Source organism: Coregonus clupeaformis, chromosome 35 (genome assembly GCF_020615455.1).
Source record: "Coregonus clupeaformis isolate EN_2021a chromosome 35, ASM2061545v1, whole genome shotgun sequence".
NCBI classification, from domain to species: domain Eukaryota; kingdom Metazoa; phylum Chordata; class Actinopteri; order Salmoniformes; family Salmonidae; genus Coregonus; species Coregonus clupeaformis.
In genome coordinates this window covers 1,855,995-1,882,284 of record NC_059226.1, presented here as the reverse complement: position 1 = coordinate 1,882,284, position 26,290 = coordinate 1,855,995, and the positions used below count along the sequence as shown (strand labels likewise).

At 42.5% G+C, this 26,290-nt stretch overlaps 1 protein-coding gene across 1 annotated transcript; it reads right to left on the bottom strand.

Annotated features, from left to right (window-relative positions):
* Positions 1–373: 373 nt before the first annotated feature.
* Positions 374–26,290, bottom strand: LOC121550523 (LIM homeobox transcription factor 1-alpha). Its single transcript, XM_041862810.2, has 9 exons — positions 26,033–26,290; positions 22,591–22,676; positions 21,888–22,080; positions 4,767–4,999; positions 4,389–4,549; positions 4,158–4,235; positions 3,774–3,891; positions 3,326–3,481; positions 374–3,233 (listed from the first exon to the last, which is right to left on the bottom strand). The coding sequence occupies exons 1-9, from the start codon at positions 26,074–26,076 to the stop codon at positions 3,076–3,078; spliced, it is 1,227 nt and encodes a 408-aa protein (XP_041718744.1). The 5' UTR covers positions 26,077–26,290; the 3' UTR covers positions 374–3,075.

Sequence of the window (26,290 nt, the reverse complement as noted above, 5' to 3'; positions counted from 1 at the left end):
AGCAGCGTTGCAGTTCTTGACACAAACTGGTGCGCATTGCACCTACTACCATACCCCGTTCAAAGGGACTTAAATATTTTGTCTTGCCCATTCACCCTCTGCAAGGCACACATACACAATCCATGTCTCAATTGTCTCAAGGCTTAAAAATCCTTATTTAACCTGTCTCCTCCCCTTCATCTACACTGATTTAAGTGGATGTAACAAGTGACATCAATAAGGGATAATAGCTTTCATCTGGATTCACCTGGTCAGTCTCATGGAAAGAGCAGGTGTTCATAATGTTTTGTACACTCAGTGTAGAAGGAGAAGCCTTGCATCATCAGCATCACACATATACTCAGAATAATAATGTAGGCATATTTAGTCTGACTCGGAATTGACAGGTTATATTGAAGAAATGACAACATTACACTCAAAGCACATACACTGGAAGAGCTCACAGAACAAAATCGTTTAACCGTTTCTTTCAGACAGAATCTAAAAATAAGAATTTCTCATACCTTCCAGAGAAATGTATCACACAATAAATTATATCCACGTAAATACTATACTGTAAAAAATATATCAGTCAATTATGAGAAATCATATAGGAAGTGGACTCCACAAGATGGTCCCAGTGTGGGTATAAGCTATAGGAAAATACTGTCATCAGTGCTATGTTCATAGTAATAACTATTTACATTTTGAAAGTGTGGCACACACAGCTCATGCTACAACATAAATACTTAACCATAAGTGTACAAAATATTGAACAACGTCTATTGTAAGGTGTGTTTTCGATCAAGTAAATAATTACAGTGATTATACCTATAGTAGTACTGTAGTATTCATTGTAACAACAATATTAACACAATTATTTTACATTGGAACACATACTTGTTTATCGTTGCTAGGGCCAGTAGTTTTCCTGACCACGTGACCTGACCAGGAAAGACTCCTGGGCCTAAGTGTTACACACCAATTAGTATTCAACTTCTACCTTTTAGTTAGGGCCTAGAGTTTTTCCATCCCAGGACAAACTCCTGCACCTTTATTAGTGAATACTTCACAGTATCAAATAAATAGTTGCACGAAAGCTAGCTCTGGTCCAGGGTGTTACATGTGGCTTGCTGATGCTGAGCATTCCTAAGCAAGCCCCACATAAAACCCTGGACCAGAGCTACATGAAAGCGTTACACTTTCCTTTACACAACCCTGTTTCCGTGATAAGGTTATCTGAATGACCCTGTTAGCCTATTCCATAGTGGGGTTTCTCAATCCTGGTCCTGGGGACCCAAAGAGGTGCGCATTTTTGTTTTTGCCTTAGCACTTCACACCTGACAACGCACCATCTTGACCACACAGCAGCGCAGAGCTTTCAAGGCCTCCTTCGAGGTGTCCTCCAAACCATGCAGAAAGGTAAGCAGACCAGGCATAACATTGTTTCTTTCTTCTTTTCAATGTGCACCACTCTGGGAACCCCAGGACCAAGATTGAGAAACACTGCCCTATAGGACCCTGTTAGCCTACTCTATATGACTCTGATTGTAACTACAGTCTAAATATCTTCTTTCTCTATGTTGACTAATGTGAACTAATCAGGGGTTAGAGTGATTTGTAAATCATTTCCTGTATAACATTGCTAAAAATTCTAACCAACACACTAACCTGAGGGCAAACTCCAGACCTATGTTACCTAACCCACATATTTCACTCATTCACATACAAATCTAACTTGCCACTCACTCTGTATCCTCCAACTCATCTCAACCTCTATGAAATCTATCTCTCCAATGTTCCTCCAAATCCACCAGTACCTTTATTCCAGTCATTAATTTAGGCTTAACTTCCATTCACTTTCAGATTTGACTGAATTGAAAACTGAATTGACCCAATCCATGATTTGAACCAGTGCCCATCTCCACTACAATGGTTTTGGGGTTGAATCATGTTCTGGAGGCAGCTCTGCTCCTAGTCTGCTGTAACCTCTCTGGTATGCATGTCTTCACTCTGCTCCTAAACCCTGATGCCAAGAAGACTCCCTATCCATGTGGACACAACAAGCAGGTCAGAACATGAGCTAATGAATGAAACACTCCCCATTCATTAGCAACCTAATAAGTTGTGATTCACAAACACACGGACCTGACAGACCTGGGATCAAATAGTATTTGTTTTCTTTGAAATACTTTAGCTGCCCTTGATTTAAGCTTGCCTGGAGCAATGGACCAATGGAATAGTGACTCCCCCCCTTATAGGAAACAATGAGAGAGTATCAGATAATGTTGTCATAGGATTTCACATCTGTCTGCTACAGGTAGGATGTTGGGATCAAGCAAAAGAGTGTGGCCATGTCCGAATACCCATACTTGCATCCTAAATAGTAGGCCGTTTGAGTATGTGAAAAAATAAAGTTTTATAGTGTGTGAAATGTTGAAAATCTAGCATACTTTAAATGCCTGGATGTCACTCATTTCGGCTTTTCATCAAGTAGAATTTGCTGGGAAGATCGAGGAAGATAATTGTCTTTTCACACCCACGTGTGTTCGACAACAGCTGATAATCAGAATAGGGGACGCGCTCTACAAAAATGAACGAATGGCGGGGAACAAGAGTGATTGCGCATTCGATGACAACTTCTCAGTATGGATGAGTAGTATTTTGATATTTGTTGCCTACTGCATACGTTTGTACTAAATAGAATGTTCTAAATAGTCTGTAGTAGGATAGGTACACAGTATGCAGTTTAAGTAAGTAGTAGGCAAGCCAGATTTCAGACACGGCCTAAGTCATAGTTGAGATCTTAAATGGCTACCTGGGTCATGTTTGGTATGGCAAACGTGTTCTTAGTGGACAAGTTAAGGTAGTACCTCCCCGTTTCACTCCTAACGTTTCCTCCCTACTGAACATGACCCAGGTGTTTCCTGTTATGCTTTTACTTGGTAATGTACAATAAGCCTGGTCAGATATGGATATGGACCCAGCTCAAGCATGGTTGGTGTGAGGACCTTGTGGGCCTAGTAGGAAAACCAGCCATTAGCTGCTTCTCTGAGTGGTGATTGGTGGAGTGAGTCAGAGGTAAAAGGTGAGGGGTCAGGATGTGAAGTAGGAGTTCTGCATGGAGTAGAGGCGGTCGATGGGGTTTCCCACCCGCCCCGCCAGGAGCCCGCCATCTGCCGTTGCCAGGAGACAGTCGCCGAGGTGACTGAGGCTTCCGTCGCTATCCAGATCGTGGAACACAGTCTCTGAATCTAAAGGGAGAAATATAGTTATTCTTTCTGTTTAGTCCGTCCGTCCGTCCGTCCATCTCTCTCTCTCCCTCCCCCCTCTCGCTCTCTCTCACCGTAGGAGTGAAGATGTTCAGAGCCCAGCTGAGGGGGTGTGAGACCATGGCGGAACGGCTCTCCTCCGTAGATGTTGGGGTCCAGAGCCAGTAGCTGCTGTCGCGGCAATGAGGGGTACGCCAACAGACCGTCCAATCCGTGACCACTAGAACCGTCTGGGAGGAAAGAGACAGAACATTAAATCAATCCCTGCATCTCTTCCTCTCGTCCTGCCCCTTTACCTCCAGAGACATAGTTTCACCTGCCTTGAGGTGAGTTTCCTGAAACCTTCGCTACTTTGGCAAGCTACTCTTTTAATTGTTACGTTTGTAGCGAAAGACTAATCTTCCTGTGCATGAACGAACAAAAATTGCCAAATGAAGCACTTCTATATCTACCATTCTACGAGTTAAGTACTAGTTATTTACAAGGCTTTTGGGAAACCCCTGTTCTGTCTCCCCGTCTTACCCTCACTGTCATCGTTGCTTTGTCGGCCCCCCCTGCTCGGCCCTTTCCTGGACCCTCCCAGCTGCTCCTGCTCCTGCTGCTGTTGCTGTTGCTGCTGCCTGCGAGCTATCTTCTTCATCTGCAACACACAGGACAAACACACACTGGCACACTGATAATGGACTCAATGGCGCTATTGCTCTGTCGTTCGTTAAAAGGATTGTTCACCAAAATTGCATTGTTATTTGGGTAAACTATCCCTTTAACTGTTCTTTAGCTTTTAAAAGAAATGTTAGCATGCCGTTTCAGAGCAATTGCGCCATTAGATTCATGATTAGTGTTATTGGTTGTATGAGTGTCATGGGCTGGGGGGAGTGGGGATTCAGGACAGGTCAAATATCTCACCTTTGCTCTCTGGTTTTGGAACCACACCTGCACGACTCGAACTGTCAACCCGGTCTCAGCTGCCAGTGTCTCTCTCACCTGAAGAAATTAAGCCATGACATTAAATGGGACTGTGTGTGTATATGTCTGTGTGTGTTTGTGTGTTTGTGATAGAGAGAAAGAGAGAAAGAAAAGTGAGAGAGAGAACGAACAAAAGAAAGAAAGAAACCGTGTTATGCCTGGTCTGCTTACCTTTCTGCATGGTTTGGAGGACACCTCGAAGGAGGCCTTGAAAGCTCTGCGCTGCTGTGTGGTCAAGATGGTGCGTGGTCGCTTTGACCGTTTGTGATCCTTCCCTTCGCTGCCCTTCCCCCCTACAGAACCGCCCCCACCATCCTCATCCTCACTCTTCACTGAGGGGTGTGGAGAGAGAAAATAGGATCTTCAACTGACAGACAAACCGGTATCAAATGGTGCCTAGTAGTGAATCCCAATGAAAAAACAAGTCATTAGGTTATCACTGTGTAATTATGTAATCTCCTGCACTTTCTGTACCGTAACATAAAGGACCACCTAGATTTCATCCAGTGATTTTATTGGTTGATTGGTTGCCCTGTCTTGTCCTGTTACCTGACTCAGTGGGTGTGGGGCTGATGGCAGCCAGCATCTCTCTCTCCTTCTCGTAGTCTCCTCTGCAGAGCAACTGTCCCTCCTTCAGGACAAACTCATCTCCGCGCTGCAGCCGGCGCTCACACTCACAGCAGCTGAAACAGCCCAGGTGGTACACCTGCCCCAGCACACGCATGATCAGCTCTGAGCGGCCAATCACCTGCAGGCACGCACTGCACTTCCTGACAAACAGCCTATAGGGACAGAGGTGGGAAAGGGTGCGTTCCAGTGTGTTATAGATAAGTTGCCTTTATTGCAGTCGGGTGCATTCCAGGTTGTCTTTTTTGCAGTCCTGAAGAAGAGTTAGTTTAACGTCTCTAGAACCACAGTAGGAATCTGATAAAGTAATATTCTGAGATGTGCAGAAGACACCGTCTTGACCACACAGCAGCGCAGAGCTTTTAAGGCCTCATTCGAGGTGTCCTTCCAAACAGTCTTTTTTTGTAGTCGGGCTGCAGATGATCAGGTCTCACATCGCTTGCAGGAGTGTTGTAACTTCTCAGTAAGGAACCACGCTAACATATTAGCAGTCCCCTGAGATGTGCCGAGCGACTGAATTAAAGACAACCTGGAACGCACCCAAAGGCAGAGAGACAGACACAGATTGCCTGAAAGATTAGATCTCATTTGCACCTGTGGAGATTATCAAACAAATCTGTGTACAGTATCTAATTAAATGAACATGTAACAAGGCTAACATCTGTTTACTGCAATAACAGTACGTTGTAATGCTTTGGGTTGTTGTTCTTCACTGATGACACTGGGGGGCAGTAGTCAACTGATGTGTAGGGAGCCTGCACTGAAGTGTTGGTGGATTCTAGGTATTTTCCTACTTCTTTACATTCATCTATTGAATGAGCTGGTCCAGTGTTCTAGCCCATCATTACCTATTATTCACAATTAGTAGGATTTAGATGAAGAGAACATGTGAAACAAGTATCGTGCTTGGACTGTTTTTAAAAAACAGTTCACACACACTCGTTCACGGGGCTTCGTTGTCTACTTTCCTTTTGTCCTTTCACCACTCCTCTCATGTGTCCCGCCCCTTTAATTTCCTCCTACTCATTCTCTTCTCATCAACATATCAATTCAATTAAAAACTCCTGCTTTTACATTCCTCTTAAATCCCAGTTGTTTTATCCTTCTGTCCTTCTGCCCTCCCCCTCCTATTTCTCCCTCCTTCTATCCCCCCTTTCCTCTCTCTCCAGTATTTTCTGACAGGATTCCCAATTCTTCCCCCTCCCACCCTTCTCCTTCGCTCCCTCCCTCCGCAGTTCAGTGAAACTAATAAAGACAGGATTAATTAGATTGTTGTTTAAACAGTGCGATGCCCAGACAGCCGCTGTAAACTCATAACAAGGGATTGGCCATAGCATGGGGTTAATCTCTCTCTCCTCTCTCTTTTACACACCAAAATACACACACAAACAGACCCCCCACACACACACACACACTCTCTTTCTCGGTCTCGCTAGCCAAACCCGACCCATAAACTCACACATACATTTACAGGAAACCCAGGTTACTCATCAATATACGGTGAGTGAGTACTTCCATATACATTTATACAATATCTATGCACATCTAAAACACACACCTGCCCACGCCTAATCATATGATGACATATTGACACTGGGGAAATCCCGGGTCATTAAACAAGACTGCAAACAAGAGGTCTGATGTGTAGAGACTTAGCTCATAGAAAGTGAGAGACCATAAAAATAAGAGTGTGAGAGAAAAATATTTCTGTTGAAATATTGCAAGAGGCAAGGGATGACTGGATGAGATGAGAACGCGACAGGATGACTAGGGACAGAGAGATAGAGGGAGGAAGTGAGAGAGTGAAGGAGGGGAAGAAGGAGAGAAGTGTTAAGGCTCTCTGACTGGGTGAGAGGAAGGTGTTGCTACCCCAAATCTGGAGGGCGGAGAGGGGAAGAGGTGAGAAGAGGAAAGGAGGAGAGGAGAGTGAGCCAGGTCGGCACATTAGAGCTCCTAATCTGTGATCTTGTCCTGTCCGAACCACAGCTGTCACGGATAATCTATCTCAATCCATCTGTCTGCCAAACTAGCTAACACTCCCGAAAATTACCCCAATCACAGCCCACCACCGTCACACATACTTACTTAACCAAACACACTCGCTTGCCAAACACACTTACACACACACCAATCGAGGAGTACCACTTGAACACTAATCCAGGCAACACTACCACCACGACCATCAATTCACTTCACACTCCATTATAGGAAGCTGTCTCTGTCTGCAACACACAGAAAGTTCTCTCAAGTGCCTACTCTTAATTGCCTCATTGCCTACAGCAATTGTAAGTAAAATATCTCATCCAAGAGCCCTGAAAATGGCAAACCAGAATCTTTAGTTTTAAAGGGGCAATCTGCTATTCTTTTACTTTAAAATGCATGACATGTAACCCATTAATTATTGAATATAACTTGCCTCATTAGCTTAGTTCAATCGTCTTATCCCATCATTACCCAAAATATACGATTGCTTTACTCCTTTATTTGTAAACAAAGTAATTGTAAACAAACACTGTATAGCCTCAAAATATTGGTTAAAACTATACCTTTACATCTCATAGATGTCAGTCCTTGCATCATTTGCTCTGTATACATTTGAGAGTAGTTACATTTCTCCATCCCTCAGCTATTTACCAAATCAATGGCAGGGTGTCAGCTTTGTTATTGTTTGAACTGCAGATTTCCCCTTCAAATCCCAGTTTTTGTTTTTTAATCCTATTTTATACTTCCAGAATTTACTCAACATAATAACCTAATTTACTCCAAATAAAGGCGACTTGGGACAACGTTCACCAGACCACAATCCTCTGCAGTGTTTAAGTCCTGCTTTTTGGTTTTTAATCCCATTTCATAGTGCCACATATTGTAGAATTTACTAAACTTGGAAACTGAAGGCAACGGTCACTGAGGGAGGTCTCTAAGTAGATCAGTCTAATCCCCTTAATAGAAGTGTAATTCACAATAGACCCACCTGCATCCCGAATGGCACCATATTCCCTATATAGTGCACTACTTTTGACCAGGACCCATAGGCCATTTGGGCCGCATCCCCAATAACCAATGGGAGAGGAGAAATGGCTCATGGCTGCTATCAAGATGAATGTTCCCACTTTAGACGAAACATGACTTTTTAGGCATAATGAAGCCTTCATAAACCCTTTATAAAGCCTATATAGGGGTCTCCGAAATTATCACAAGCATTCGTAAGCAAACTGAGTGCTTAAGCATGCATGTTCAGTATGTGGCCATCCATGTGAATGGATTAGTGAAAACGTGTATTGGGTTTTGTATTGTCAGCGTTCAGTGGATGTTGGTTTTAGCATATTGGGAATGTAAGCTTGGTCGAGGTTGTGGGGATGGTATCTGTACAGTGAGTCTGGATGTTACAATCTTAGTATAATTTTATTTTGGTGTGTGTGTATATATATGAGCGTGTGCATGTGCGTGCATGTGTGTGTGTGCACGGGCAAGTGTGTGTGTGTGTGTGTGAGCGGATATTGCACTGTGAGGCAGGATGGCTCAGAGCCAAGGTTCAGTAATCACATCATCTCCTTTTATTAAATCTCCCTGCACTGCTTCTGTGTTATTAAAATTTCCCAGCATTCCCCACGATACCGCTCCCCCCGCCACCACACACACACACACACACACACGCAAACACACACATGCGTACACACACACACACACACGCATACATACATACACACACATACTCGTGACACACACACACTAAGGTGCACGCATACAAAACAGACACATACACTCTAAAAAATGCTGGGTTGTTTTCTTTAAAAACTGCTGGGTTATTGATGCTGGGTTATTGATCCAGCGGATCATTAGACTGGAGACCTAGTTTAGTAGGAGTGTGGCTTTCAGATAGTTATTTTTAGCCACCCATGAGAGTAAATGTCATTCCTGTTCATCTGTTCTGTTGTATATGTCTTCAATGAAGCTTACAGAAGTGTATGAGTTCCCTAAAAGCTTATGTAAATTCCACTGTTGGGATACAATAAGGTGGTATGTGGTATATGGCCAATATACCACGGCTAAGGGCTGTTCTTACGCACGACGCAACGCGGAATGCCTGGACACAGCCCTTAGCTGTGGTACATTATATACAAAAGTATGTGGACACCCCTTCACATTAGTGGATTCGGCTATTTCAGCCACGCGTTGCTGACAGGTGTATAAAATCGAGCACACCGTCATGCAATCTCCATAGACAAACATTGGCAGTAGAATGGCCTTACTGAAGAGCTCAGTGACTTTTAACATGGCACAGTCATAGGATGCCACCTTTCCAACAAGTCAGTTCGTCAAATTTCTGCCCTGCTAGAGCTTCCCCGGTCAACTGTAACTGCTGTTATTGGGAAGTGGAAACGTTTAGGAGCAACAACGGCTCAGCCGCGAAGTGGTAAGCCACACAAGCTCACAGAACGGGACCGCCGAGTGCCGAAGCACGTAGCGCGCAAAAATTGTCTGTCCTCGGTTGCAACACTCACTACCGAGTTCCAAACTGCCTCTGGAAGCAACGTCAGCACAATAACTGTTCGTGTGGAGCTGGTGTAAAGCTTGCCGCCATTGGACTCTGGAGCAGTGGAAACACGTTCTCTGGAGTGATGAATCACGCTTCACCATCTGGCAGTCCGATGGACGAATCTGGGTTTGGCGGATGCCAGGAGAACGCTACCTGCCCGAATGCATAGTGCCAACTGTAAAGTTTGGTGGAGGAGGAATATTGGTCTGGGGCTGTTTTTCATGGTTCGGGCTAGGCCCCTTGGTTCCAGTGAAGGGAAATCTTAACGCTACAGCATACACTGACATTCTAGACGATTCTGTGCTTCCAACTTTGTGGCAACAGTTTGGGGAAGGCCCTTTCCTGTTTCAGCATGACAGCGAGATCCATACAGAAATGGTTTGTTGAGATCGGTGTGGAAGAACTTGACTGGCCTGCACAGAGCCCTGACCTCAACCCCATCAAACACCTTTGCGATGAATTGGAACGCCAACTGCTAGCCAGACGTAATCGCCCAACATCAGTGCCCAACCTCACTAATGCTCTTGTGGCTGAATGGAAGCAAGTCCCTGCAGCAGTGTTCCAACATCTAGTGGAAAGCCTTCCCAGAAGAGTGGAGGCTGTTATAGCAGCAAAGGGGGGGACCAACTCCATATTAATGCCCATGATTTTGGAATGAGATGTTCGACGAGCAGGTGTCCATATACTTTTGGTAATGTAGTGTATATTGGCCATATATCACAAACCCCCTAGGTGCCTTATTGCTATTATAAACCGGTTACCAACGTAATTAGAGCGGTAAAAATCACTGTTATGTCATACCTGTGGTACACAGTCTGATAAACCACGGCTGTCAGCCAATCAGCATTCAGGGCTCGAACCACCCAGTTTTTAATACAGTATCTTCATATTATAGAAGAATGTGTAAAATGCAAAAACAAAATAACAGGTGGCCAATAAAATCGAGTTGAAAATAACCTAAGGATTACATTAAAACAGACCCAGCTGATCGATCAACTCAGCATGAGAGTAAAAAATACCCAACTGATGGTTAAATTAACCCCATGTTTGGGTAATCCCAACAACCCAACTTGTTGGGTTATTCACACAACCCAAATGGCTGTGTCAAAATAACCCAGCGTGTGTTCTGTCCAATATTTAGCCAGCATTGGGTTACCAAATAATCCAAATTGAGTTGTTTTTAACCCAGCATTTTTTTGAGTGTATGGGTCACAGACACGGTACATCACAGAACAGTGATATACAAAACAGAAACAACTTGCAATCACACACACATATGCAGATGGAAGGCAAGCGTGTGTACGTGTGCACACACACACACTCCAGTCATTTCCGTCTAAGCCTATGTGTACTTATAGACAATGTGCATCAAACAGTCTTATTTGATTTCCAAACATTTTGAGGTATACGGTTTGAATGACCCTCTGATTAGTATAAAATACAATATCAAGGTCTATTATTAATGATTAGCAGACCAGTCTCTCCATAGACTCCTAGCTTTTCTCAGCGCAACTATTTACACTGAGATACTCCATAATCCACATCTGATCTAGACTGAAAGACTCAACCCTTTAATGACAGCTCAGATATGGTATAACATGACTAAATGTAACATACCTGCAAAGAGTAAAAACAGAAAACTGTGCTTGATGCTTGGGAGAGTGTGAGAGGAATGTGTGGATATGTGTGAGGATATGGATGAGTCTGTGTGTGTGTGTATGTGTGTGTGTTTAGATAAAACAGCTAATCCCCAGGCCACCAGAACGCAATATCCTGTCTGGCGGTTTCTAATTTCCTGTCTCTCTCTGGCGGAGCGGGATGCAAGGGGGAGGGAGACGGGGAGGGGAGGGAACCCGTTGCCCCAGAAACAGGTGATACAGCCCCCCGATTTGAGAATGTTGACACCGCTCTCTGTCTCTCTCCCGCCTTCTCTCGGGTCCACCCCCCATCTTTTTTTCTCTTTTTTTCTCTCGCTCTTCTTCTTTTATTATCTCAGATTTAATAACGGCGAGGCGAGCAGCTTGTTCTTCCATGAAACATTTATTAGCTGTCTGTAATGAAATTGTTGTGGGGGAGGCCAGATGATGGGGACTCATCGGGCATTATGCAAAAACTGTGGCAATATTACTGGGGGGTGACACAGACACACCTCGGCTCACACCTCACCTTCCTCCTCTTCTGTCTTCTCCTCCCTGGCTTTCTTCTTCTCCTAAACCTCTCTCTTTCACCCTCTCTTGCTTTTATCCCAATGTATCTTCTCTATCAACTTTCTCCAACTTCTTCTTCTCATTTTCAGTCATCTCTCCATTCTCTGTATGTCCTTTCTCTCTGTATAGCTTTGACACGATGCATGCCTTGATATAAATGTATCACTGTAAGGTTCTGTCTCCCCATCTCTATTCTCTTCCTACCTCTTCTCTCTCGCTTTCACCACCTGTTGACGTGAGCTGGGAGGTGACGTGAGAACCCTTACTGTGTGTCTGGTGGAAGAGAAGGAGTGTGTCTGAAATAGCACCCCTTTCCTTATATGGGGTACTGCTTTTGACCATCCTGGCAACCTATTCTCTATATAGTGCACTATATAGTGAAGTACTTTAATGCCATTTAGTGTCATTTCAGATAGAGACAAGACCTTGTGTTCAAAACTACAATACTACTCCTCAGGCTGGATATGGAGTACTAAACTTGGCTGTGTCTGTCTGTCTGTCTGATCATACCCCCTGTGGACGACTGTGTATGAGCCAAGACCAACAACATATCCCTAACACACAACTACACTCCCTCAGACTGAACTATAGTGAGTGCAAACACATGGGATGAATTCCTAACAATTCTTCAAAAAAGTGAGTATTCTTCAGAATGGATATCATTGGCTGCAATCGGCTATGCTTCGGTTCTGACTGTGTGCTGCATTGTGTAGTAGGCTTACTGCAGTTGTGTTTGTGGGTTTTGGCATATCATTTATTTTTTAGCAGTATATGTTTTAGCAGTATGGGGTAGAATAATGTCTTATGCTTGATTTAACCCATTCCCTCCGCTGTGCATACTAACTATCCATCTTCTGGCACAGTTATACTGTATATTATAAACTGGGTGGTTCGAGCCACCAGTTGTAATCCTTAGGTTATTTTCAACTCGATTTTATTGGCCACCTGTTATTTTGCTTTTGCATTTTACACATTCTTCTATAATATGAAGATACTGTATTAAAAACTGGGTGGTTCGAGCCCTGAATGCTGATTGGCTGACAGCCGTGGTATATCAGACTGTGTACCACAGGTATGACAAAACATTTATTTTTACTGCTCTAATTACGTTGGTAACCAGTTTATAATAGCAATAAGGCACCTCGGGGGTTTGTGGTATATGGAAAATATACCACGGCTAAGGGCTGTATCCAGGCACGCCGCGTTGCGTCGTGCGTAAGAACAGCCCTTAGCTGTGGTATAGTGGCCGTATACCACACCCCCTCGTGCCTTATTGCTTAATTACGGTATATACAGAATATAACTATATACAGGTACTGTGCATATATAGTTATTCTCTTAGACTTGTCATCACTGGAGTGGCTGAGTACATTTGGTAATTAGCGCTGTGTCCAATCAACCCCCTCCCTCTCCTCCCGTCCTGAGACACAAAGAGGCGCTGAGCGGAGAGACGATTAAGAGAAAACGAGGGATAAACGGAGAGATAAACTGATTGGTGTCATCACTGCTATCAATCTCAACGAGTGGGAAATGAGGTTTGGAATCGAGAAATATTATTACAAACCAGACAGTGATGAACGAGGTAATGGAGAGAGGGGGAGCGAGAGAGGGAGGCAGGAGGAGGGGGAGGGGGATGGGTGGGAGAGATACTGTATCTGTGTGGAAGACATGATTTCTCTGTTCTCAATCCCAGCATAGGACAACAGTGATTCCACATGAGAGGGTGGGCTTCTGGCCTGGCAGTTTGAGAGATTGTTTGGTCAGTGAACGTTGGTCTTGGCTGTGACTCTTGGGGCCTCCGCTCCCGTGTGACTGTGGGAGTCTCCCCTTTCCCCTGCTCCAGACAGGGTCTCCATGTCTCCCACCCCACAGAGTGATCTATTAGACCGAGCATTGAGGGGCTCCAGGGTTAGGTCTAACAGTTACCTGCCGCTACCACCTTGGATGCAGATGCCTGTGTGAGTGTGGAATCAAATCCCGCCATACTTTCCACACAAACCCCTCTATCATTTCCTGTCTCTCTCCACTGTCTCTACTACTAAAAACATCAATGGTGTTTTTACCAACAATACCACCACCTATCGTGATACAGTGATATCCACTATAGTGTTCTACATGTTGCGCTCCACCCCATATGTGTGTGCAATAGGAGCAGACTATGTGCTGCCTGGTGAGGGGGGGTGTATGTAGGCCTCAGAGCCCCCCACTCTAGACTGATATTGAACCTGGGCTCCAGGCTCTAGTCGCCTGCCGGGCCCCCGGGGCGGAGGGCCTTTATTGGTCTGAGACCTGGGTCAGCCTGGAGACTCTGCTCTGTGGGAAGTGTGTGTGGAGGATGTGTGTGTGTGTCTATCAGAGTGTGATTGGGGGATACTGGAGAGTCTGTATGGGCAGAGGTCTGTGTCTCTTTGTCTGTCTTGGAAATTGTGTGTAATAAAAACACACACCCCCCTCTCGCCTAAAAAAAGGACAAATATGAAAATATTTGAAAACAATGGCTAGACGGGGATACTGTAGCGGGAGGAAGCAAACAGCAGGGCACAGCAGAGTGGAACCACACTTCTCACGTAATGAGTAACCCTAACCCTAGCTTCAACCACTACCCTTACCCTAGCTTCAAGTCCACATCCCGGTTCAACCATAACCCTAACCCTAAATCCCGGTCCAACCATAATCCCCCACCTCCGAATTCACAATTTAACCCCTGATTAGCTCTCCAAGCTAATACCTAGGCTTAGTTCAGTGGGCTAACACAGTCTTAGGACTAACACAGGAGACCAAGGATCAGGAGACTCAGTCGGTCACTACAGGGCCACTATGAGTGTTATGGGAATGATACAGTAAGGGCTCGATTCAATCAGATCCACCTTAACCCACGATAACCAACAACTGCATAGCAGTATTATTGTTTTATTTAGGCGATGTCGGAGGTGTAACTGCGTTGGAGCTGTCAAATCATCAAACGGCTCCCGGTGTAATACCTATCACGGACATTGCCATTGGATGCACCGAGTCGCATTTGTATAAACTGATTGAATCTATGCCTAAGTAAGAGATCATTTGCAATAACGTACAGCAGATAAAATAAATAAAACAAAAAGCCCAACCGACAGCACACACATACAACTCCAGACAGCAAAGGGTTACAGCAAAAAATTATATCTCCCTAAATTCTTATACACACACACACAAAAACACACTTCAAATTCTCACACACACTCCTCCCGTACATCATACAGTACACACACCTGCTCACGGTTGAGGGGGAGCCGGGGAGTGGAGTGTGTGTGTGTTTGCGTGCGTGTGGTGCTGATGGAATGACTGCAGGGAACAGAAGGAGACATTGTTACTGATATTCTGAAGGTCACCAGTAAAGACGTGTGCCAAGTCTCTCACAGAGACAGACATATACTGTACACACACAGTTGAAGTCGGAAGTTTACATACACCTTAGCAAAATACATTTAAACTCAGTTTTTCACAATTCCTGACATTTAATACCAGTAAAGATTGCCCGTCTTAGGTCAGTTAGGATCACCACTTTATTTTAAGAATGTAAAATGTCAGAATAATAGTAGAGAGAAATATTTATTTCAGCTTTTATTTCTTTCATCACATTCCCAGTGGGTCAGAAGTTTATATACACTCAATTAGTATTTGGTAGCATTGCCTTTAAATTGTTTAACTTGGGTCAAAGTTTTGGGTAGCCTTCCACAAGCTTCCCACAATAAGTTGGGTGAAATTTGGCCCATTCCTCCTGACAGAGCTGGTGTAACTGAGTCAGGTTTGTAGGCCTCCTTGCTGGCACACGCTTTTTCAGTTCTTCCCACACATTTTCTATAGGATTGAGGTCAGGGCTTTGTGATGGCCACTGCAATACCTTGACTTTGTTGTCCTTAAGCCATTTTGCCACAACTTTGGAAGTATGCTTGGGGTCATTGTCCATTTGGAAGACCCATTTGCGACCAATCTTTAACTTCCTGACTGATGTCTTGAGATGTTGCTTCAATATATCCACATACTTTTCCTTCCTCATGATGCCATCTATTTTGTGAAGTGCACCAGTCCCTCCTGCAGCAAAGCATCCCCACAGCATGATGCTGCCACCCCCGTGCTTCACAGTTGGGATGGTGTTCTTCGGCTTGCAAGTGCACCCTTTTTCCTCCAAACATAACAATGGTCATTATGGCCAAACAGTTCTATTTTTGTTTCATCAGACCAGAGGACATTTCTCCAAAAAGGAGTCTGGCTTTTTTATGGCGGTTTTGGAGCAGTGGCTTCTTCCTTGCTGAGCGGCCTTTCAGGTTATGTCGATATAGGACTCGTTTTACTGTGGATATAGATACTTTTGTACCTGTTTCCTCCAGCATCTTCACAAGGTCCTTTGCTGTTGTTCTGGGATTGATTTGCACTTTTCGCACCAAAGTACGTTCATCTCTAGGAGACAGAACGCGTGTCCTTCCTGAGCGATATGACGGCTGCGTGGTCCCATGGTGTTTATACTTGCGTACTATTGTTTGTACAGATGAACGTGGTACCTTCAGGCGTTTGGAAATTGGTCCCAAGGATGAACCAGACTTGTGGAGGTCTACAATTTTCTTTCTGAGGTCTTGGCTGATTTATTTTGATTTTCCCATGATGTCAAGCAAAGAGGCACTGAGTTTGAAGGTAGGCCTTGAAATACATACACAGGTACACCTCCAAATGACTCAAATGATGTCAATTAGACGATCAGAAGCTTCTAAAGTCATTACATAATTGTATGGAATTTTCCAAGCTGTTTAAAGGCACAGTCAACTTAGTGTATGTAAACTTCTGACCCACTGGAATTGTGATACGGTGAATTATAAGTGAAATAATCTGTCTGTAAACAATTGTTGGAAGAATTACTTGTGTCATGCACAAAGTAGATCTCCTAACTGACTTGCCAAAAGTTCTTGTTAACAAGAAATTTGTGGTGTGGTTGAAAAACCAGTTTTAATGACTCCAACCTAAGTGTATGTAAACTTCCGACTTCAACTGTATATACACTATATAGAGAGTGACTCAACATCTATACACTATATAGAGAGACTCAACATATACACACTATATAGAGAGAGAGACAACATATATACAGTGCCTTGCAAAAGTATTCATCCCCGTGGCATTTTTCCTATTTTGTTGCATTACAACCTGTAATTTAAATGGATTTTTATTTGGATTTCATGTAATGTAATGCAAAATAGTCCAAATTGGTGAAGTGAAATGAAAAAAATAACTTGTAAAAAAAAATTATACTAAATAAATAACGGAAAAGTGGTGAGTGCATATGTATTCACCCCCTTTGCTATGAAGCCCCTAAATAAGATCTGGTGCAACCAATTACCTTCAGAAGTCAGGTAATTAGTTAAATAAAGTCCACCTGTTTTGCCTTGAAGTGTCACATGATCTCAGTATATATACACACACCTGTTCTGAAAGGCCCCAGAGTCTGCAACACCACTAAGCAAGGGGCACCACCAAGCAAGCGGCACCATGAAGACCAAGGAGGTCTCCAAACAGGTCAGGGACAAAGTTGTGGAGAAGTACAGATTAGGGTTGGGTTATAAAAAAAATATCTGAAACTTTGAACATCCCACGGAGCACCATTAAATCCATTATTAAAAAATGGAAAGAATATGGCACCACAACAAACCTGCCAAGAGAGGGCCGCCCACCAAAACTCACGGACCAGGCAAGGAGGGCATTAATCAAAGGCAACAAAGAGACCAAAGATAACCCTGAAGGAGCTGCAAAGCTCCACAGCGGAGATTGGAGTATCTGTCCATAGGACCACTTTAAGCCGTACACTCCACAGAGCTGGGCTTTACGGAAGAGTAGCCAGAAAAAAGCCATTGGTTAAAGAAAAGAATAAGCAAACATTTAGGGAAACCTGTTTCAGTCTTTCAGAGATTTGGGACAAAGGTTCACCTTCCAGCAGGACAATGACCCTAAGCATACTGCTAAAGCAACACTTGAGTGGTTTAAGGGGAAACATTTAATTGTCTTGGAATGGCCTAGTCAAAGCCCAGACCTCAATCCAATTGAGAATCTGTGGTATGACTTAAAGATTGCTGTACATCAGCAGAACCCATCCATTTTGAAGGAGCTGGAGCAGTTTTGCCTTGAAGAATGGGCAAAAATCCCAGTGGCTAGATGTGCCAAGCTTATAGAGACATACCCCAAGGGACTTGCAGCTGTAATTGCTGCAAAAAGGTGGCTCTACAAAGTAACAAAATAGGAAAAATGCCAAGGGGGATGAATACTTTCGCAAGCCACTGTAGAGAGTGACTCAACATATACACACTATATAGAGAGATACTCAAGATGAGGCACTCATTCTATAGCCTACTTACAATATGGGAGCTACTCTGTATAGGTTAGGCCTTAGACCTAGGTTAGACAATACAACATGACCACTCATTAAACACCTAACTTCATGGATAACACCTAAACTGTAGGTGTCAGAAAGTATTCACACCCCTTGACTTTTTCAACATTTTGTCGTGTTACAGCCTGAATTTAAAATTGATTAAATTTAGATTTTGTGTCCCTGGCCTACACACAATAATGTCAAATTATGTTTTTAGACATTTTTACAAATTAATAAAAAATGTAAAGCTGCAATGTCTTAAGTCAATACAGTGGGGAAAAAAAGTATTTAGTCAGCCACCAATTGTGCAAGTTCTCCCACTTAAAATGATGAGAGAGGCCTGTAATTTTCATCATAGGTACACGTCAACTATGACAGACAAAATCAGAATTTTTTTCTCCAGAAAATCACATTGTAGGATTTGTAATGAATTTATTTGCAAATTATGGTGGAAAATAAGTATTTGGTCAATAACAAAAATGTCTCAATACTTTGTTATATACCCTTTGTTGGCAATGACACAGGTCAAACATTTTCTGTAAGTCTTCACATGGTTTTCACACACTGTTGCTGGTATTTTGGCCCATTCCTCCATGCAGATCTCCTCTAGAGCAGTGATGTTTTGGGGCTGTCGCTGGGCAACACAGACTTTCAACTCCCTCCAAAGATTTTCTATGGGGTTGAGTGGCTAGGCCACTCCAGGACCTTGAAATGCTTCTTACGAAGCCACTCCTTTGTTGCCCGGGCGGTGTGTTTGGGATCATTGTCATGCTGAAAGACCCAGCCACGTTTCATCTTCAATGCCCTTGCTGATGGAAGGAGTTTTTCACTCAAAATCTCACGATACATGGCCCCATTCATTCTTTCCTTTACACGGATCAGTCGTCCTGGTCCCTTTGCAGAAAAACAGCCCCAAAGCATGATGTTTCCACCCCCATGCTTCACAGTAGGTATGGTGTTCTTTGGATGCAACTCAGCATTCTTCGTCCTCCAACACTGTTTCTGCCATGCTCCCTATGCACTCTCTTTCTTTCCTATTTCCTGACTGCCCATCGAGGGAGATTATCAGTGGTCTTGTATGTCTTCCATTTCCTAATAATTGCTCCCACAGTTGATTTCTTCAAACTAAGCTGCTTACCTATTGCAGATTCAGTCTTCCCAGCCTGGTGCAGGTCTACAATTTTGTTTCTGGTGTCCTTTGACAGCTCTTTGGTCTTGGCCATAGTGGAGGAGCCTCTTAAAGAAGAAGTTACAGGTCTGTGAGAGCCAGAAATCTTGCTTGTTTGTAGTTGACCAAATACTTATTTTCCACCATAATTTGCAAATAAATTCATAAAAAATCCTACAATGTGATTTTCTGGATTTTTTTTCCTCAGTTTGTCTGTCATAGTTGACGTGTACCTATGATGAAAATTACAGGCCTCTCTCATCTTTTTAAGTGGGAGAACTTGCACAATTGGTGGCTGACTAAATACTTTTTTTCCCCACTGTAAGTATTCAACCCGTATTCAACCCACACTTACTAAATAAGTTCAGGAGTAAAAATGTGCTGAACAAATCACATAATAAGTTGCATGGACTCACTGTGTACAATAATAGTGTTTAACATGGTTTTTGGATGACTACCTCATCTCTGTACCACACACATACAATTAGCTGTAAGGTCCCTCAGCCGAGCAGTGAATTTCAAACACAGATTCAACCAGAAAGACCAGGGAGGTTTTCCAATGCCTCGCAAAGAAGGACACCTATTGGTAGATGGGTAACATAAAAAAAAACAGACATTGAATATCTTTGAGCATGGTGAAGTTATTAATTACACTTTGGATGGTGTATCAATACACCCAGTCACTACAAAGATACAGGCATCCTTCCTTACTCAGTTGCCGGAGAGGAAGGAAACCGCTCAGGGATTTCATCATGAGGCTAATGGTGACTTTAAAACAGTTACAGAGTATAATGGCTGTGATAGGAGAAAACTGAGGTTGGATCAACAACAGTGTAGTTACTCCACAAGTGTATTCAAAAACATGCATCCTGTTAGCAATAAGGCACTAAAGTAATACTGCAAAACAAAAATAATGTGCCAAAGAAATTGACTTTATGTCCTGAGTACAAAGCATTATGTTTGGGGAAAATCCAATACAACACATCACTGAGTACCACTCTTTACCTTTTCAAGCATGGTGGTGGCTGCATGTTATGAGTGTGCTCGTCATTGGCAAGGACTAGGGAGTTTTTTAGGATAAAAATAAACAGAATAGAGCTAAGCAGAGGCAAAATCTTAGAGGAAAACCTAGTTCAGTCTGCTTTCCAACAGACACCGGGAGATAAATTCAACTTTCAGCATGACAATAACCTAAAACACAAGGCCAAATATACACTGGAGTTGCTTACCAAGATGACATTGAATGTTCCTGAGTGGCATAGTTACAGTTTTTACTTAAAATCGGCTTGGAAATCTATGGCAACACTTGGCTGTCTAGCAATGATCAACAACCAATTTGACAGAGCTTGAAGAAATTCAAAAATAATAATGTGCAAATATTGTACAATCCAGGTGTGCAAAGCTCTTAGAGACTTACCTAGAAAGACTCACCGCTGTAATCGCTGCCAAAGGTGATTCTAACATATATTGACTAAGGGGGTTGAATACTTATGTAATCAATATTTTTTTCATTAATGTTTTACAAATATTATAATTTTTCTTCCACTTTGACAGAGTATTTTGTGTAGATCGTTGACAATTAAATCAATTTTAATCCCACCTTGTAACAACAGAATGTGGAAAAAGTCATGGGGTATTAATGCTTTCTGAAGGCACTGTAGTAACATACATTTTTAGTGGGACTGAGACAGTGAACTCGTCAACTCAATACCATTTCATATCTGTCGCACTCCAATTCCCCCTACTAACACCTCACCCAAATTACCCCTTAACGGTACACACACTCATCTTAGTTTTCAGGTTGGGAACTATTAACATGCTAAGAATTTCCAAAGAAGCAGCAACTGAGAAAACTTCTCTACTAATCTCTCTCCCTTTCTCCTCTTCGTCTCCACTCTATATCCCCCTTCATCTATCCCTCTCTCCCTCTCTCCTCTCCTTCATCCCCTCCCTCCCTCCCTCTCTCCTCTCCTCCCTCCCTCTCCTCCATCCCAACCCTCCCTCTCTCCCAACCCTCCCTCTCCGCTCCTCCCTCACCTCCATCCCAACCTTCCCTCTCTCCTCCCTCCCCTCTCCTCTCCTCCCCTCTCTCCTCCAGATGTCTGCTACAGTGGGAGAGTCTGTGCGGCTGGACGTCGTCTGACACTTTTCACAACAATGATAACGACCTGCAGGCTATGTCCTTCAGCCGTCAGTCCCTGGGGATCTCACACACACCACCAACACACACACACACACAGAGACTGACCAACAGACCCCCAAACGGATAGAAACTCCACACCAAGTCATATTTATCAGAGAGGAAAGTGGAGCTAGCTTACTGCCTCACTATTAGCAATCCAGCGTTTCATGTATATACCCACCAAACATTCAGGGCCTAGTGTCTGCAGGTTTTTGTTTTTTCCTTTCAATTAAGACCTAGACAACCAGGTGAGGGGAGTTCTTTACTAATGTGACCTTAATTCATCAATCAAGTTCAAGGGAGGAGCAAAAATCTGCTGACACTCGGCCCTCTGTGGAATGAGTTTGACACGTTTTCCATATGTTCTGTCATATATTCTATATAGACCAGTTCCTATAAGCCCCTGAGCCATTCCACATGCTTGTTCTTTCCCGACACCAGCACAACTGATTCAGTAGGGGCACAAGGACTAGGTGACCAAACACTGATTAAGACAATGCAAACTCTATGGTTTGTGTGTCTTTTGGGATTTTAGTAGTATTGAGGTTCTCTTACTTTTCGTAGTCATGCTTGCAGTAAAGCAGACGGTCTCTGCAGTAGCATGTCCCACTGAGTGCGCTCAGACACACTGCACACTTGACGCAGGTCTCGTGCCACGAGCGCTCGTTGACACGCAGCAGGAAGCGGTCGGCAATGGGCGACTCACACCCCGCACACACCTCGCCCCCTCCGCCCCTGTGTTCTGAACCTGAGGGGAGAGGGGGACACGGGGGAATGGGGATACCTAGTCAGTTGCACAACTAAATGCAATCAACCGAAATATGTCTTCCGCGTTTAACCCAACCCATCTGAATCAGAGAGGCGCTGGGGCTGCCTTAATCGACGCCCACGTCATCTGAGGGTATAGTGTGTGTGTACGTGCGTGCGTGGTCAGATCTGTAAACGTCAAGCAAAACTTGAAAAAAAGTAATACAATTTCAATATTACTTCACAGCAAGGTCCAGAATTTTTTTTATGACAAAAATAGTCATAAAAATTATAAATACAAATAAAAATGTATCACATGTCAAATCTATTACATATGTATCATATATTTATCACATATTTATCACATTTATAACATATAAAGTATACCTTTTTTAAGTTTCTGTCACTATAACCTTTAAAATGTCAATGGATATTTATTTCATTATTGGATTATAATGTTAAAATCATGTGCCAGTCAGGCTCAAGATGTCAGTCCCATTTCACTCCTCACCGAATGGCGTGGAGGCTGGAGGCTGCTGAAGACATGATTGGGTCTCCTCTGTTTTCATCCCGTCCCTCCTTCCTTCGTCGTGTTCGCTGGACGAGAAGGAGGAAAGAGAAAAAGGAGAGTTACCCTCTAAATACAAGTGTGTAGAAGGAAAAAATAGAGGGCCGATTGTCGTCGTGAGAAAGAGGATGTACTGTAAGGGGGAAATAAAACACATCAAAAGTCAATGAAAGAAAGACAAGTAGGCTATAGGCCTAAACATGACCGTGGATATTATATTTCAGTGTCCTCTTGAAAACATATTTAATATCCTATTTATAAATTAATTACATAAACAGTCGACCTGCAATGCGCACATATTGTAACAGGAATAAAATACAATATAAATATTGCCGTGGATTGGATAAACGCATAGGAAATAAATGGGCCAGGCCTATTAGGCTACTCAATTCGGTCTACTCAAGAGTTTTAAACACCTGACACACTGAGATTGAATGTTGGAGCCGAAGGTGGCCCTTTTCCTGTTTATTTACTTGCATCATATGATACCCGAAGTCTGATTGGGGGTCGAACAGGAGATCTGGCCTTGGTCTAATCTTGACCAAAAACTGGTCGGGATTAAACCCCGTGACCTGCTGACGCCACACCGCCACACAAAGCCATAAACGGCCCAAATCCATCCCTGTCCGTTGTTGGAGGGGGGAAATGCCTGATATTTTCAATAAATAAAGATAATTTTGTCGAATACGAAATGTATGCAATCTATCGAAATTCTATCTAAAGCATGGGGATTCATTATTATTCTTTGAATAATAATATACATATGAATAATAATGCGCTAATAATACTGTTAATAATATAATAATAATAATAATATGATAATACATTTACTAATGGTGTGGTAGGCATTGTTCAATTACGACACTTAGTCATGGACTTCTCAGGCCTATTCCATGAACACAAACTTAATCTACAGAAATCGTGACATTTCAATAATGCACTATATTCAATAGGCCTATTGCAACATAGCGAGAACATGTTTATTTATTAATTGACAATATTCCAAATCAAAGCGACATTAAGTTAGGTTTTTATGAATATTATTTATAATTAAGAACGCCTAAATCTAATTCTAGCCGATACCCTACATTTCGAAAATAACTAATCGTTCTGAATGACCGATTTAATTTAAATATATTATTTATTTTAAATTGATCTAGGCTTGAAATAATACATTCTCAATTATTGGGTTAGCAGATAACAATTCTTAATCGAATATGATGCTCCCGTGGGCTACCTGTTAATGAATTTAACTGATAAAGGCTTTCAAGATACCTTTGCTCTCATTGGAGGAAGGAGGGTGTCATTGCTTCGAATAAAAACAAAAGAAAGAATAAAAAAAATGAAACCTGAAAAATCATCAAGAAATGTGAATAAATAATTGATTTAGGCTGCATGAATAATAGGCTAAAATGTAATTTACACCGTCATTACAAATCGAAATAATTATTAGGCTTATGTGTTGAATTAAGGATCGCAATATCGTATAAAATAGCCTACTAAATCAAATAATTTAGGCCTATTCATGTGCATAGCCTACAGAACTGTATCCACTAACTTCAAAAATATGTATTTCAATAGATTGTTATGCCAAATGATCACAACAGTGATTACAAGATGGGCTATTACATAATATTAGAAAACCACATAAACCAATAAAATCACTTGAAAAACAAATTTGGAATATTATTTTGTTTTCGACCAACTGCTATAATGGACACAATCTGTCATCGAATTTGAGCCTTGTTGTTGCAATGCTTGTGTCAAAGCGCGCTCGTCTCTATTCGCCTATTTCTGAGAGCACATAACTGATTGCAATTTCAATGTCTATTAGTCATAACTGTGTAAGGGTCGTGCAGACTAAATCTGTGGACCAGAACGGTATATCCTTAAACTACTATCCTATTAGCTTTACGTCATACCTATAATATACTGGACAAAACTGAAGGGGCACCTGGTTTAGTCTCATTTTGCGCCCCCTCTAAATAAAAAGCATAGGTCTACCAAAAGCTTTAGGCCCTCTGTGGTGATAGGGCTATCAAAGCTTTACACATTGGTTAACATTGAGAAACTTTAGGTGAAGAAAAATATGTTCTGTTAACGCCAAAGTCTGGGGAATGTGCTCGGTAGGCCAACAATTAAAGTGTTGAGTGAAGTTGTAGGTTAAGGTTACGGTCAGGTAAGGGTTATGGTTAAGGTTAGTGTAAGGGTAGGGTTTAAGATTAGGGTTAGGGTTTAGGGTAGGGATGTCCCAAGGATCGCGGATAGCTATGTCGTCGATTTTCCCGGAGCTATGTTATCACTGCATCATCATCACACGTTCACAATAAGGCTAATCAACATTTGATATCATATTTTCCCTTATATTTCCCCATTATATTCACATAACTAGGCTACCACTGCCTTTTCCAACTTCGTCTCCCTGTAGCCTATATTCTCCACAACATGTTGATATAAACATGTGTAGGCTACTGTTAGACAAATATTTGTGTTTAGTAGAAAGAGGAAGGAAAGCGCTACTAAGATACACAATAGTAAATGTTGGTAGACAGAAGGTGCTCTTTGGTCAATGGGGTGAATTGGTCATCAAAAAGAAAGGAGGACCAAGGCACTCTTCATATAATTAATTAAAATGCCTTTATTAGTATGGCATGTTCAATAGAAACAATATATATATATTTTTTTTTAAAATCTTGTTTCTATTGAACATGCCATACTAATAAAGGCATTTTAATTAATTATATGAAGAGTGCCTTGGTCCTCCTTTCTTTTTGATGACCAAAGAAGCCCTAAACTAGCTCCCTCATTTACCTAATCAAGGGCTTGATAATTAGTTGACAAGTTGAATCAGGTGTGCTAGCTCTTGAATAGTTGAAATTTTGGAACGGGCTGGGGCCTCGGGGTTCCTGATGAGAGCTTTGACAACCCCTGGCTATAATCATTTCAAAATATCAATAAGGACTAAAGGTTTGCTATGGACCGCAAGCCTATAATAAGACAGAAAATGTATCTGGACAACCTTACCACTCAACAAAAGATTAAAGTAAAATATTACAAACTATTTGGGGTATTTAAAAGTAGGCTATGTTAAAGTTGATAGGCCTACAAATATAAAATTATGTAGGCTAGTCAAATAGCAGATTAGATTACAACCAATATGCAACACATAACCTACACTTGGATAAAAGTCAAACCTTTGGAGGAATTCCCATGAGCCTCTGAAATAATAACATCAAGAAACTCCTATTTCTAAGGAGGAATAAGACACGTAAAGGGGGTGGCCTGGTTAAATGTGATCAAAAATGTAACACATCTGCAAATTGAGGTTGGCAACGCACCGACAACCTGTCGACGCGTTCTGGATGTTGGCGGCGGACGCACATACCTTGAGGTGAAACACACTCCTTCCGAAACCTCTATCGGTAGCATTAAAATAACATAAGACTAGTCGGTCGGTGGATGTGCACGCGTCGTATGGTCCTATTTCAAACTCCAGACAGCGAATAGCAGCAAAATAGCATCATGTGAAGGCAAACGATTATATTATGCTGGGCTCTCTTTTCTTCTCGTCGCTCTAAAGCTGACTGTGCGCCCGGAGTTCGGTGTGCATAAAACGATGGAGGGAGGGAAAGAGGGGGAGGAG